This window comes from Budorcas taxicolor, chromosome 12 (genome assembly GCF_023091745.1).
Source record: "Budorcas taxicolor isolate Tak-1 chromosome 12, Takin1.1, whole genome shotgun sequence".
Taxonomy (NCBI): Eukaryota; Metazoa; Chordata; class Mammalia; order Artiodactyla; family Bovidae; genus Budorcas; species Budorcas taxicolor.
This window is the reverse complement of record NC_068921.1, coordinates 72,229,691-72,244,547: the sequence shown is the minus strand read 5'-3', so window position 1 is coordinate 72,244,547 and position 14,857 is coordinate 72,229,691. Positions and strand designations below refer to the sequence as shown.

Below are 14,857 nucleotides of genomic sequence, written 5' to 3'. Positions count from 1 at the left end.
TCTCCGTCCATGGGACTTTCCAGGCAAGAGTACTGGAGTGGGGTGCCATAGCCTTCTCCAGTGGGCTGTATTAGCATGAAAGTGAAAGTTACTCAGTCATGTCTGACTCTTTGTGACCCCCATGGGCTATACAGTCCACGGAATTCTCCAGGCCAGAATACTGGAGTGGGTAGCTATTCCCTTCTCTAGGAGATCTTCCCAACCCAGGTCTCCTACATTGCAGGCAGATTCTTTACCAGCTGAGCCACAGGAGAAGTCACCAGGGAAGATATATTAGCATATCAATGACTATTATATTATTTTCAACTACTTTCTGAAGTCATTTGTGTTACTTTGTTGAAATGAGTGTGTTTTTATAAACTTTAATTTGCAGGAATTGGAATCACCAACCCTAAAAGGTGTTTCGTTTACTGTCAGACCGGCTGAACTGTTGACTGTGGCTGGACCTGTGGGAGCAGGAAAGGTAAGTTGTGATACCTTTTGTCAGTTTGACGCAACACTGCAGCTCCTGTTAAATTCTCAGAGTGGGGCCCAGAGCTGACTGTGACATGGTTTGAAATGGGTGTGTGTAGAACAGTGTCTTTTGGGGCTCCAATATCACTGCAGATGGTGACTGCAGCTATGAAATTAAAAGACGCTTGCTCCTTGGAAGAAAAGTTATTGAATTGAACTGAACAGAAAGTACGCATCCTGCTGGTCTGTTCTGCTAGTGAAGAACGTTAAATATTCTTAGTCTTTGCTGAGTGAAGCACGTCTGTTGGACAAACTCAGGCAGGGTAGATTGTTCAGTTCAGTTCAGTTCAGTTCAGTTGCTCAGTCGTATCCGACTCTTTGTGACCCCATGAATCGCAGCACACCAGGCCTCCCTTTCCATCACCATCTCCCAGAGTTTACTCAAACTCACGTCCATTGAGTCGGTGATGCCATCCAGCCATCTCATCCTCTGTCATCCCCTTTTCCTCCTGCCCCCAATAATTCCCAGCATCAGAATCTTTTCCAATGAGTCAACTCTTCGCATGAGGTGGCCAAAGTACTGGAGTTTCAGTTTTAGCATCAGTCCTTCAAAGAACACCCAGGACTGATCTCCTTTAGAATGGAATGGTTAGATCTGTTTGCAGTCCAAGGGACTCTCAAGAGTCTTCTCCAACACCACAGTTCAAAAGCATCAATTCTTCGGTGCTCAGCTTTCTTCACAGTCCAAGTCACATCCACACATGACCACTGGAAAAACTATAGCTTTGACTAGACGGACATTTGTTGGCAAAGGAATGTCTCTGCTTTTGAATATACTATCTAGGTTGCTCATAACTTTTCTTCCAAGGAGTAAGCATCTTTTAATTTCATGGCTGCAATCACCATCTGCAGTGATTTTGGAGCCCCAAAAAATAAAGTCTGACACTGTTTCCAATGTTTCCCCATCTATTTCCCATAAAGTGATGGGACGAGATGCCATGATCTTTGTTTTCTGAATGTTGAGCTTTAAGCCAACTTGTTCACTCTCCTCTTTTACTTTCATCAAGAGGCTTTGAAGCTCCTCTTCACTTTCTGCCATAAGGGTGGTGTCATCTGCATATCTGAGGTTATTGATATTTCTCCCGGCAATCTTGATTCTAGTTTCTGCTTCTTCCAGTCCAATGTTTCTCATGATGTACTCTGCATAGAAGTTAAATAAGCAGGGTGACAATATATAGCCTTGACGTACCCCTTTTCTTATTTGGAACCAGTCTGTTGTTCTATGTCCAGTTCTAACTGTTGCTTGCTGACCTGCATACAGATTTCTCAAGAGGCAGGTCAGGTGGTCTGGTATTCCCATCTCTTTCAGAATTTTCCACAGTTTATTGTGATCCACACAGTCAAAGGCTTTGGCATAGTCAATAATGCAGAGATAGATGTTTTTCTGGAACTCTCTTGCTTTTTCGATGATCCAGTGGATGTTGGCAATTTGATCTCTGGTTCTTCTCCCTTTTCTAAAACCAGTAGATTGTTATGGTATTTATATTTGTTATCCACCTTCAGTTTACATTGACCAATAGTGCTCTTTTCCATTTTTTTTTCCTTCAATATTCAGAGCTGCACTTTATCCTGTTCTGATATTCTTTTTTTTTTTTCTCCAAGAAGAACTATTTTCTCCAGATTAATAATATTTTTTTGATTGAGTGAAAAACAAATTTATTTATTTGACAACTATTAAGGAACAATTATCTATTGACTGTATTTCATATCTTTTAATTTAACGAAATCACATTCTGACCTCATAGTTACACTAGGAGTTTTCAGAGATTTGTTAGTTTACAGTTTCTTAGTTCTCTAACCTCATCTCCCATTGTTCTTAATGAAGCACCAGGGTGGGGACTGTGCGGCATGGGTGTCCTGGCCTGAGTGCTCCCTGTTCACATGTGTGTGTTGCCGTCTGTTTCAGTCGTCACTGTTACGTGCTCTGCTGGGGGAGCTGCCCCCGAGCCAGGGGAAGGTCAGTGTGCACGGGAGGATCGCCTATGTTTCTCAGCAGCCCTGGATGTTTCCAGGAACTGTGAGAAGTAACATTTTATTTGGGAAGAAATACGAAGAAGAGCGATATGAAAAAGTAATAAAGGCTTGTGCTTTGGAAGAGGTGAGTAATGACTTTTGAGCTGCATATACTCAAATTTCAAATGATACTGTTGGCTTAAGCTACAAGGTTTGTTGAAAGGTTTTTTTTTTTTTTTTAATTTGAAAGGTCTTCGATTGTTGCTTTAAGCTGGTCTGCGTAAATATGCAGTTGTATACACAGCTGTTTTAAATGCCTTTATTTCATTTGGTGAAGCTTCATTCAGTTTTAGGTTCTTTTTTTAATGGACAGTTACAAAAAATTGTAAAAACAGAGAGCACATTGTAATGATCCCTCATGTACCCACCCCCAGCTCCAACCAGGATCAGCTGGTGGCCAATCTTGCTGCATCTCCATCCCTGCCCTCTGCCAGCCCCACCCCCACCCCATTATTATTCTGGAGCAGATCCTTGACCTCAGATTAGTCCATCTGTAAACATTTCATCTGTTTTTGTCTAAAAGATAGGAAAGCCTTTGGAAAAAAAATCACCAACATTATTTCACCTGAAAAATTACCCTAATTCCTGAATATCATCAACTTTCTCATCAGTGTTTACACGTTGCTAATCATCTCACTGAGAAATCTTGTTCACCATTGATGGAATCAGACTCCACATGAGGTCTGCCCACTGCACTTGGTTACTGCCTCCTCAGTCTCTCAGTCTCCAGGTTTTCCTCTCTGCTTGGTTTTGACTTGTAATTTATTAAAGAAAATTGAATGCTTTACAAAATTTAAAATGCTTTAAAATTTCTTCTTAATCCTGCCTCATTTCATTGGGGAAGAGATTGTTTTCAGAATTTGCATTGAGTTTCACAGAAAATGACAAGAAGAAACATTTAACTCTACCATGGGATTTAGATGAAATTAGTAAGTGAATGATGAAAACTGAACTTACTTAATAGGAAAATGTAATTTGGCATAAAGAAAGAAAAACATAAATACGGATTAAACAGTATTTTACTCTCTTGAGTTATAAAAATCCATGAACAATATGGTGTTAAAGGGCTCCCCCTGTGGTCTGTTCAGACTGGACGTCTATTATACTGTGAGGAAAAGGCTGGGACTGTCTTTCAAAGGTGTGGTGGTGGAGGCTCCAAACCTGCTTTCTGAGGAAACAGTAATTTTGCTTGAGTAATGCTTGAACATCATAGATTTTTATCAGGTGAATATCAATTTTTGATGATGTGGACAAAACAGAATTGCTCACTCTTCTGTTTCTTTCTCCTGGTCTGCGGTTGGTTAATGGGAGATTGTGTTTGCAGAACTGATGCCAAGTTAGCAGTAATCAGCAAGATTTTTATTAAATAGTGTTTATACTGTGTAAGAAAAGAAGGGGAAAGCAAACATAAAACAAAGCAAACATAAAACACTGAGACAATAGCTGCCATTTATTCAGAGTCTACATGCAAATCATTTCCCTTTCTCAGACATGCACCCAGAAGAGGGTATGCTGCTGTCTTTATGAATATCTTCAGTGTTACCATCTTCATTTTATATTTGGTAAAACTGAGGCTTGGAGAGAGAACTTTTTAAAAAGCAGGTGATGGATAAACCTGGAAGGAGGGATGTGGAATAAACAGATTTCAGGTGTTTCCTCTTTACCTTAATCCTATCAACCTCCTGATGCCCAGATCAGACTCCAGAGACCTAGACCAGTGTATGGGTGTTTCTTTTATGACCTTGGCTTTCTGGTGAAGCTCAGGCTTGTCTTTCTCCCCACATTTGAGCGTCTCTGCAAAAGAGCAGGTGATGGACAGTGGCTGATATTCAGTGTTTCCCTGGGGGCCAGTGCTTTGCTGCAGCCATGTGGGGTGACAGGACCAGTAATATGGGTAGTGTTCGGGGCTTCACCCATCCTTGGGAGTCTGTGCAGCACAGACTCTCGTGGGAAGGGGCCCTGCAGGACTGGGCTGCACAGCGATTCTTCTGTACATGATGTGACGTTTATAAACATGGACCGCTCTTCTGTTCTCTGCGCAGTCAGGACATGCAGGCAGGCCCCTTGTGCCCATTCCCTCCTTGGCAGGAAGGGAGGCCTAGGGCAGAGAAGTAGTGAAGAGACGAGTTGTGGTTTAGTCTTGCCTGCTATCACTTCGGTTATGTTCTATTTCCTGCCTGGGCCTCAGACATTTCAAGAGGATATTGGGTCAGAAAGTTTCCAGGAGGTTTTGCTGATTTTCTGAAGTGTCATCTCTGCCTCTGATTAGCAGGGGTCAGCAAGGTCGTTTTGATACCTGGGAACCACCTAACGAGTAATGATCCTCTGCTCTTCTCCTTTTAGAATCCATGACTCAGTGGATGGGCATCAGGTGGTCACATAATAGTGGTGTGCTGGAGGTATTTTGTCCTGTAGATATGAAGACTATATGTGCAGTAGAAAAGGTTTGGCCTTTGGAGAGAAGCAGTCCTAGGCAATATCTCCAGGTGTTTGTCTCAGTTTCCCTTCTTATTAAATGCAGGAGGAGTGGGTTTACTGTAAAGGCAATAGGCCATGCCTGTGGAATGCAGGCACATCAGGGTTTCAGTACATGGTCGCTGTCCTTACTATTCTAACCCTTTTCTCTACGTCTGTCCATCCACACATCAGTTCAGTTCAGTTCAGTTGCTCAGTCGTATCTGACTCTTTGCAGCCCCATGAATCGCAGCACACCAGGCCTCCTTGTCCGTCACCAACTCCCGGAGTTCACTGAGACTCATGTCCATCGAGTCAGTGATGCCATCCAGCCATCTCATCCTCTGTCGTCCCCTTCTCCTCCTGCCCCCAATCCCTCCCAGCATCAGAGTCTTTTCCAATGAGTCAACTCTTAGCATGAGGTGGCCAAAGTACTGGAGTTTCAGCTTGAGCATCATTCATTCCAAAGAAATCCCAGGGTTGATCTCCTTCAGAATGGACTGGTTGGATCTCCTTGCAGGCCAAGGGACTCTCAAGAGTCTTCTCCAACAGCACAGTTCAAAAGCATGAATTCTTCTGCACTCAGCCTTCTTCACAGTCCAACTCTCACATCCATACATGACCACAGGAAAAACCATAGCCTTGACTAGACGGACCTTAGCCGGCAAAGTAATATCTCTGCTTTTGAATATACTATCTAGGTTGCTCATAACTTTTCTTCCAAGGAGTAAACATCTTTTAATTTCATGGCTGCAGTCACCATCTGCAGTGATTTTGGAGCCCCAAAAAATAAAGTCTGACACTGTTTCCATTGTTTCCCCATCTATTTCCCATAAAGTGATGGGACCAGATGCCATGATCTTTGTTTTCTGAATGTTGAGCTTTAAGCCAACTTGTTCACTCTCCTCTTTTACTTTCATCAAGAGGCTTTTTAGTTCCTCTTCACTTTCTGCCATAAGGGTGGTGTCATCTGCATATCTGAGGTTATTGATATTTCTCTCAGCAATCTTGATTCCAGCTTGTGTTTCTTCCAGTCCAGTGTTTCTCATGATGTACTCTGCACATAAGTTACATAAGCAGGGTGACAATATACAGCCTTGACGTACCCCTTTTCTTATTTGGGACCAGTCTGTTGTTCTATGTCCAGTTCTAACTGTTGCTTGCTGACCTGCATACAGATTTCTCAAGAGGCAGGTCAGGTGGTCTGGTATTCCCATCTCTTTCAGAATTTTCCACAGTTTATTGTGATCCACACAGTCAAAGGCTTTGGCATAGTCAATAAAGCAGAGATAGATGTTTTTCTGGAACTCTCTTGCTTTTTTCATGATCCAGCAGATGTTGGCAATTTGATCTCTGTTTCCTCTGCCTTTTCTAAAACCAGCTTGAACATCAGGAAGTTCACGGTTCACGTATTTACACCCATATAAATATAATCAAGATTTTTTTCCCCAAAGTTCTTCCTCCTCCTACATCCCCCAAATCCTAGAGGAAAAAGCACTGGCAAACAGGATTTCTTAGAATATGTATGTCAATAACGACTAGATGTATTAAACTAGGTCAAATTGAACTAAATGTTTAAGTTCATCCAAATGAAAACATTTCTCTAATAAAACTGAAGTAATCCCATTGGCAATATCAGTTCAGGCTGATGACGTCAATTCCAAGGCCCAGGAGTCAGAAGACTCAGGGATTGAGTCTCAGTTTCTCTGTTTGCTAGGGGTGTGGTTTTGGCTGATTGTCTGAACCTTACAAGCCTGTTTCTTCATTTGTAAAATGGAGATAATAATACTGTCAATCTTATAAGGTTGTTTCGAGAATGACATGCAATAGTGACTTAAAGCACCTGATTGCTAGGGACATAACAAGCACTCTATAAATGTTAGAATAATTTTGAAAATAAATTAGCCTCTAATTGTAAGCTCAACCAGTTTTTGGTAAAGTCACATCCATAAAATGTGACTTGTAAGAAAGAAAGTATCTTCTTGATATATGTGACTTTCATTATTTGAGCTGATAATTTATATAGGTGCTGTACATATAGTATATTACATAAATCAACAGTAAACATATTCTGTTACCGTAAGCAAGAGTGTATATAGCATTGGTCTGCATGTCATCTTTAACCATTTTTAAAAACTTTTGAGTTTTAAGTTGTTTTTTAAAAAAAAACAAAACAAGTTTTTACAAAACGTTTTTAAGGCTTTTAAAAACTTTTAGGCATTACACAGTTAAAGGTATCAAGCTGATAAATTCTAGTTTGGTATTTTCCCACATAGATCACTTGACCGTACAAATCCCTCTTGGATGCCTATAAGCTCGTACTTTCATCTCATATTTACCACGTTCCTGCCAGCATGAATGTTGCAGGAAGTGGGATCCCTTCCAGGGCCAAAAACTGGGCTCTTGTCTAACACTCAGAAATGAATTGTCCAAGGATATACATGTGCTGACAAAGCAAGAGATTTTATTGGGAAAGGGCACCCGGGTGGAGAGTAGTAGGGTAAGGGAACCCAAGAGAACAGCTCTGTCACATGGCTTGAAGTCTTAGGTTTTCTGGTGATGGGATTAGTTTCCAGGTTATTTTTAGCCAGTTATTCTGACTCAGAGTCCTTCCTGGTGGTGCGCGCGTCGTTCAGCCAAGATGGATGCCAGCAAGTAGGATTCTGGGAGGTGGTCAGACATGTGGTGTCTCCTTTTGACCTTTCCTGAACTCTTCTGCTTGGTGGTGTCTGATTAATTCCATGTTCCTTACCAGGACCTTATGCAAATACTTACTGTGGTGCCTGGTCAGGGTAGGCAGTTTCAGTCAGTCTGCTCCCCCTATCGTGAACATTTTCTTTACAGATTGCCTGGACAATCATAGGGTAATAAGTTAACTGATACTTGTATGTCTAGGTATAGAGGCCTTCATGTCTTGAGTTAGTTTAGTGTTGTCTTCATTTCAAATACACTCTTTAGTCACGACCTGGGTAGTGTGCTGTGGAAGAGCAAAAGGCTCTGAACTGACATGAGCTGGTTCAGAGTGCAGCTCTTCTGTTTAACAGGTAACAGTCCTCATACCAGAATGTGATCTCACTTAGTCTCAGTTTCCTCATCTGTGAAATGGGGCCAGTACTTCCTGTGCAGCTTGTTGTGAGGCTTAGAGATAATCAGGATTATGGTCCAGCACAGTGCTTGGTGCACAGATCTTATCCCCCAGGAGCTGAGAAAAGCTGTCTGCATGTGTATAAATGATGGAGCAGGATAAGACAGGTCCTTCACAAGAGATGTAAACAGAGACTTAGGAACCCAAGAAGAGAGATAAATCCAGAATGGTTTCATGGGAGAGTGTATTTGGACTGAGCCTGGAAAGATGGGCAGGATATTAACAGGCCATTAGAGGAGGGGCAATTTCAAATGGAAAAAAAAAAAAAACTGTGAAAAAAGATAGGGCCTCCCCCCATTTGAGTCTGAAGTACAGCATTCTTCCACCAGGGCCTCATGTCTGGCCCTCATTAACCATTACTACAGGCTTCTCCATGGTGTTTGTTGTTGTTGTTCAGTTGATACTTTTAAACTGTGATGCTGGAGAAGACTCTTGAGAGTCCCTTGGACTGTCGCAAGGAGATCAACCAGTTAATCTGAAAGGAAATCAACCCTAAATATTCACTGGAAGGACTGATGCTGAAGCTAAAACCCTAATACTTTGGCTACCTGATGTGAAGAGCTGACTCATTAGAAAAGACCCTGATGCTGGGAGAAACTGCGGGCAGGAGAAGAAGGGGCTGACAGAGGACGAAATGTTTGGATGGTATCATTGACTCAATGGACATGAATTTGAGCAAACTGCAGGAGACAGTGAAGGAGTGGGAAGCCTGATGTGCTGTGTCCATGGAGTCGCAAAGAGTCAGATACAACTAAGCAACTGAACAACAACTGAACTGCAATTTTTGAAATCTCACCCACAGAGTGAATGTGCTCCTGCTGCTGCTAAGTCACTTCAGTCGTGTCTGACTCTGTACGACCCCATAGACGGCAGCCCAAAAGGCTCCCCTGTCCCTGGGATTCTCCAGGCAAGAACACTGGAGTGGGTTGCCATTTCCTTCTCCAATGCATGAAAGTGAAAAGTGAAAGTGAAGTCGCTCAGTCGTGTCTGATCCTCAGCGACCCCACGGACTGCAGCCTTCGAGGCTCCTCCGTCCATAGGATTTTCCAGGCAAGAGTACTGGAGTGGGGTGCCATTGCCTTCTCCAAGTGAATGTGCTACCTGGCTCCTTTTCCCAATTAATTTTAGAGACTAAGCCAATTCTCCATGTTGAAACTATTTCTTTGACTTGTTTTTTTGTTACTTTTGTTATTATAATCATACTGAATGTCCTACCTCAGAGAATCCTGCTACTCTGCCTGTTAAACTAAAGTGCCTTTGTGCAGAATCCTGACCCCTTGTAGATGGCGGAAAGAAGGAAATTAACACATCCTCTGCCTGAGTCTTGTCATTCTAGGAGATTTGTGAGATTAATGGCCTTTTTACTTTGTTTCCTTCCTCCCCAGCTTTGACCTATAAAAGAACCTAGCATCTAGATCCCGATAAGATGGTTAATTCGAGATGCTAGCTTGGCATCTTCCCAGTCAGTGGGCTCCCCAAATAAATTCTCTTCTTCCTGGCCTCAACCCCTCATCTCATTGGCCTGTTGTGTGGTGAGCAGAGCAAGGTTGGATTCAGTAACAAATTGAGACCCCCAGATGTGCTGTGTCGTGGGACTTCTCAGCACTGTTTGAGTCTGCATGTTGGTCAGAACCCAATTTGATGATGTATCCTCTGCTATTTCTATTTCTTGTTCTTTTAATGTTAGTATATTGAAAGTAAGCTAGATAATTCTATAATAAATATTGGTACTATTTATTTGTATGTAACGAGTGGCTTAATTTGTTAGCAAATCCTTTGAACCTGACATGAAAGTGAAAGCTTTCTACAAAGCAGTGTTTCCACTGTAAGTCTCCACCGTCGCTGAAGGGCCCTGGGTGTGCTTCTGGACGGTGGCATCAAACCAGTGTAACCGTTTCCTAGGCTGCCTCTCATTTGCGTGTCTACTCTTCAGTGAAAGTTGGTGAGATTTAACTTAGAGGAAAATAACGTGAGTAAAAACAACTTCCTGTCAGTGGGAGCAATTGTAATGTATGCTCAGGCTTTCCCTTCTAATATAAGTCAGGCTTTTCCCTCTAATTTAATCAGAAAATGGTGACTGGGAAATTAGTCTACCTTGGATTTTACTTCAAGTCCTTTGAAATGTTTTGCCCATCTGGGGCTCATGCATGAATGATTTCAGTCACCAACACACTTGAAGTCCTACCACCACAGTTGAAGAGAGCCTGTTTCTGTCCCCTAATGTACTAATTGAAAGAGTGAATTTAGCTGCTTTTTCTCAGTTCAGTTCAGTTCAGTCACTCAGTCGTGTCTGACTCTTTGCGACCCCATGAATCACAGCATGCCAGGCCTCCCTGTCCATCACAAACTCCCGGAGTTCACTCAGGCTCGCGTCCATCGAGTCAGTGATGCCATCCAGCCATCTCATCCTCTGTCGTCCCCTTCTTCTCTTGCCCCCAATCCCTCCCAGCATCAAAGTCTTTTCCAATGAGTCAACTCTTGGCATGAGGTGGCCAAAGTACTGGAGTTTCAGCTTCAGCATCAATCATTACAATGAACACCCAGGACTGATCTCCTTTAGGGTGGACTGGTTGGATCTCTTTGCAGTCCAAGGGACTCCCAAGAGTCTTCTCCAACACCACGGTTCAAAAGCATCAATTCTTTGGCGCTCAGCCTTCTTCACAGTCCAACTCTCACATCCATACATAACCACAGGAAAAACCATAGCCTTGACTAGATGGACCTTAGCCGGCAAAGTAATGTCTCTGCTTTTAAATATGCTATCTAGGTTGCTCATAACTTTTCTTCCAAGGAGTAAATGTCTTTTAATTTCATGGCTGCAATCACCATCTGCAGTGATTCTGGAGCCCCCCAAAATAAAGTCTGACACTGTTTCCACTGTTTTCCCATCTATTTCCCATGAAGTGATGGGACCAGATGCCATGATCTTTGTTTTCTGAATGTTGAGCTTTAAGCCAACTTTTTCACCCTCCTCTTTTACTTTCATCAGGAGGCTTTTTAGTTCCTCTTCACTTTCTGCCATAAGGGTGGTGTCATCTGCATATCTGAGGTTATTGATATTTCTCCCGGCAATCTTGATTCCAGCTTGTGTTTCTTCCAGTCCAGTGTTTCTCATGATGTCCTCTGCATAGAAGTTAAATAAGCAGGGTGACAATATACAGCCTTGGTGTACTCCTTTTCCTGTTTGGAACCAGTCTGTTGTTCTATGTCCAGTTCTAACTGTTGCTTGCTGACCTGCATACAAATTTCTCAAGAGGCAGGTCAGGTGGTCTGGTATTCCCATCTCTTTCAGAATTTTCCAGTTTATTGTGACCCACACAGTCTTTTCTAGAGTGTGGTTAATATTTTTGTGCTATGACGTGTTACTATTTTGAGAAAGAAACCAAAACAGTGTAAAATCAAAGCATAAAAGCTAAATGGAACAGTTTGCAAGGACTGACATCAGTGAAATGGAGGCCAAGTAACTCATGTGTGTGTATGTATGTATGTATGTATAAGGCTTGGAACCTATCTTAAAATGGCTCATTGTTGTTCAAGAAAATCAAAGTAAGAGGTGGTATTAATTTCTGAGCTCTAGAAAGAGAGAAGGTGAAATAATGATGAATTTTCACAACAGAGCAATTGCTGCCCTTCATTGGATACACCCAAGTTAAGCTTTGAGTGAACAGGAAACCTGTGTGTGTCTGCATGTCTTTGTGGCTGTCAGGGAGGCTTATGATGGAGACAGTCTCTATCTTATTGTGGTCATGTGCTTTGCATATTGTGATCCACACTGTGCATGGAGTCCCAGTGTTGGTTTGAAAAGAAAATAGACATCAGTCACCAATAGCAAGTTATAATCAATTCGTGTCCTTTTTCCACTTATGGAGGGTGTTCATACACTTCCTTAGATTCTCACAGCTTCCTTGAATTTAGTGATTCTGGTTTCTGCATCACATTATGTAGAAGAGGAAAATGAGACTTAGGGAGATCAGAGGACTTGTTTATCATGGAGACCCCAGCATGCTACTTGCTTTCTCCCCAGGTTTCTAAAGTAGAGACAGAAGTGAGGGCATCATCCACACAAAGGGACTGCTGTGTATCTTAGAGTGATGCCTGAGGGGTTTAATAGATAATTTGAAGTAAAGATTTCTCATGTAATAACTGTGTAACTTAAACCTGATTGTTACCTGGTCATTTTGGGGGTTTTCTAATAGACTGATTTGTCTACTTCTTAAATAACAGTCAAATATAACTTATGATAGATTCTCAGAACCTCAAGTTAAGACTTCATATCCTTCTTAACTTTGAGTATTTCCTGCTTCCACGGGCAAGAATCTACTTAGTCCAAATGATCTGCTTGGTGTCCCTCAGCATGTTGTTTCTTTCCTTTTGTTTTCCTGCCCAGCCTGCTCTTTCTGTTCCCATTTTTTGTACAGACCTCGTCTGTCACACTATGACTTGCCTTAAGTATCACTGTGAAGACTTGGGTCAGGTTTCATCCCTTCTCTGAAAATGGGCAGTGGAGAACAAGATCAGCAAAACTGGCAATTTAAGATAAAACAAGTCCTGTGCCTTCACCAGCCTGGACCACCAGCTCTCACACCTGTGTCTCTAGCACAGACCTGCACACCTGCCTGTTCAGCTGCACAGTGATATCACTGAGAGGTCATTTCTGCTTGTCCACAAGAGAAGTCTCCTAAATCTGCCTCCACCATCTTCTGCAGCTCAGTAAATGGTGACCCTGTCCTTCCCCTTCCTCACCCCAAACATCATAGTCCTCTTCTCTTACAATCCACACCTATCCTGTCAGCAGGTTTTACAGATTCCACCTTCCAAGTATGTCTGGAGTGTGACCCTGTCTCTCCATTTCCACTGCTCCCTAAATTATTCTAGTAGCCTCCTCATTTGTATCTGCTCTCATCATTTCCCCCCCACCTGCCAAAAAAAACAAAACAAAACAAAACAATCTTACTGATTGTTTATTGCAAAGCACAGAAGTGATTCCTTAAAAACTTCAGACCAGGTCCCTCCTCCCCTTCCCCTCCCCCCTTTACTGGCAGTGACACCAGTCTCCTGCTCTGTCTCTGCCCTCACTCCCCTCATTCTCACTCTGCTCTCCTGGCCTCCTTGTTCTGAACACCTTGGGCATCTCCCCATGGCCCCTGCACTTGCCCCTCCCTCTGTGAGGAGCAGCCTCTCCAGGTCTGCCTGAGCCCCTGACCCTCGCCACCCCCCGGATCTGCTCACACCCCTCTGAGCAGAGCCCTCACACCCTAGTGTTGACTCACTTCCCTCGCTCACTCCCCATCCCCATGAGCAGCTTCCTTTTCCTTCTCATCCTCAGTACTTGCCCTCAGGTTTATTTTCCATATTGTCCATCTCCCACCGTGGAGAGGAATTCTAGGGGTTCTGTTTCCTCATGGCTGAATTCGCTGTTCTCAGAACAATGGCTCATGTATAGGCCATCCTCAATAATACCTGTTGAAATGGTTACATGCATAAATGCTTTGAAAAAATATAGAATGGAAACAAATGAAAAGCCCTGAGAGGTTTTTTAATTTTCCTTGTTACAGTTTAGTCACTTTGAAATAAGCGCATTGCTGTTGATTAAATACTTGTATGAAGAACTGATGCTGAAAGGTTAGGGTGGCAGGAGAACACATTTTAAATCCTTTTTCTTTTTTCCCTTTTCTATCTCCATACAGGATTTCCAGAATTTGAAGGAAAGAGATCTAACTGTGACAGGAGATGGAGGAACCCCGCTGAGTGAAGGACAGAAAGCCCGGGTCAGCCTCGCCAGGTAAATGGGGCTTCAGTGGCCATCTGCCCCTCCTCCTCCATGGCTCCTAGTGGACTTGAATACGCAGACCCTGCTCACCGGGTGGGTCTGTGTGAAGCAGGGTCTTGGCCCTTTCCCTGGGCTTGTAGGAGGAACTTGGAGTTGTTGGACACCATCATGATTCAGAGATGAGACCCAGGGAGTGTGAAGTGTCCTCTCCTGATATCTCTTTACATTTTCTAGAGCCGTGTATCAGGACGCAGACATCTACCTCCTGGACGATCCGCTCAGTGCAGTGGATGCAGCAGTCAGCAGGCACTTGTTTGAACAGTGAGTTTGCTCCTGTTTTCTATCATCTCTGCTTTCCAGGAACCCTGTAGAGATCAGGGAAGAGAGCTCAGGAAAGCCTTTGTGCTTCAGGAGACTCAGCTCACTCTGCCCTGGTGTCCCTCCCTTCCCTCCACAGAAGATCCATCATAGAGAAATTTTGCATCATGATGAGATCAGGACAGGAAAATACAGCAGTTGCTTCCAGTGTGTGTAGGACAGTGGGGTCTGTGCTTTAGGGAGTGAGAGATACATGGCAAATTCCCCCCTGTTACTTGCACTTGGTGGATCCAGACACTGGATGGATCCAGACCCCAGGGATAAGAAGGATGACGTAAAGTTTTTAAGTCAGAGAGTAGGACTTGGTAACCTGGTAATTGGCTGCCAGTTCTTTTCCTTTGTCATTTGTTGAAGGCACATTAGAAGTGAATTTTTCAGTACAGACATAGGGCTTCCATGGAAAGACCCTGCTGGCTTATGCTTATTATTCTTTTGGTTTAGAAATACCTAGTAAAGTATTTACAGATGATTTAGAATTTACAGATAATTTATTCCACATCTGAGTGTGGCTCAATTATTTAACATTTCTTCATGGATGCTTACTAGAATTAATACTTAGACCCATATGTAGGGTTAACCTGAAT

General features: G+C 42.9%; 1 protein-coding gene across 1 annotated transcript in view; it reads left to right on the top strand.

Moving 5' to 3' along the window:
- LOC128057593 (ATP-binding cassette sub-family C member 4-like) overlaps positions 1 to 14,857 on the top strand; it is a 182,887-nt gene that overhangs the window by 32,005 nt on the left and 136,025 nt on the right. Inside the window, 4 exon segments of the mRNA XM_052650042.1 lie at positions 374 to 463; positions 2,420 to 2,611; positions 13,813 to 13,907; positions 14,130 to 14,216. Of these exon segments, the coding sequence (XP_052506002.1) occupies positions 374 to 463; positions 2,420 to 2,611; positions 13,813 to 13,907; positions 14,130 to 14,216 (464 nt within the window).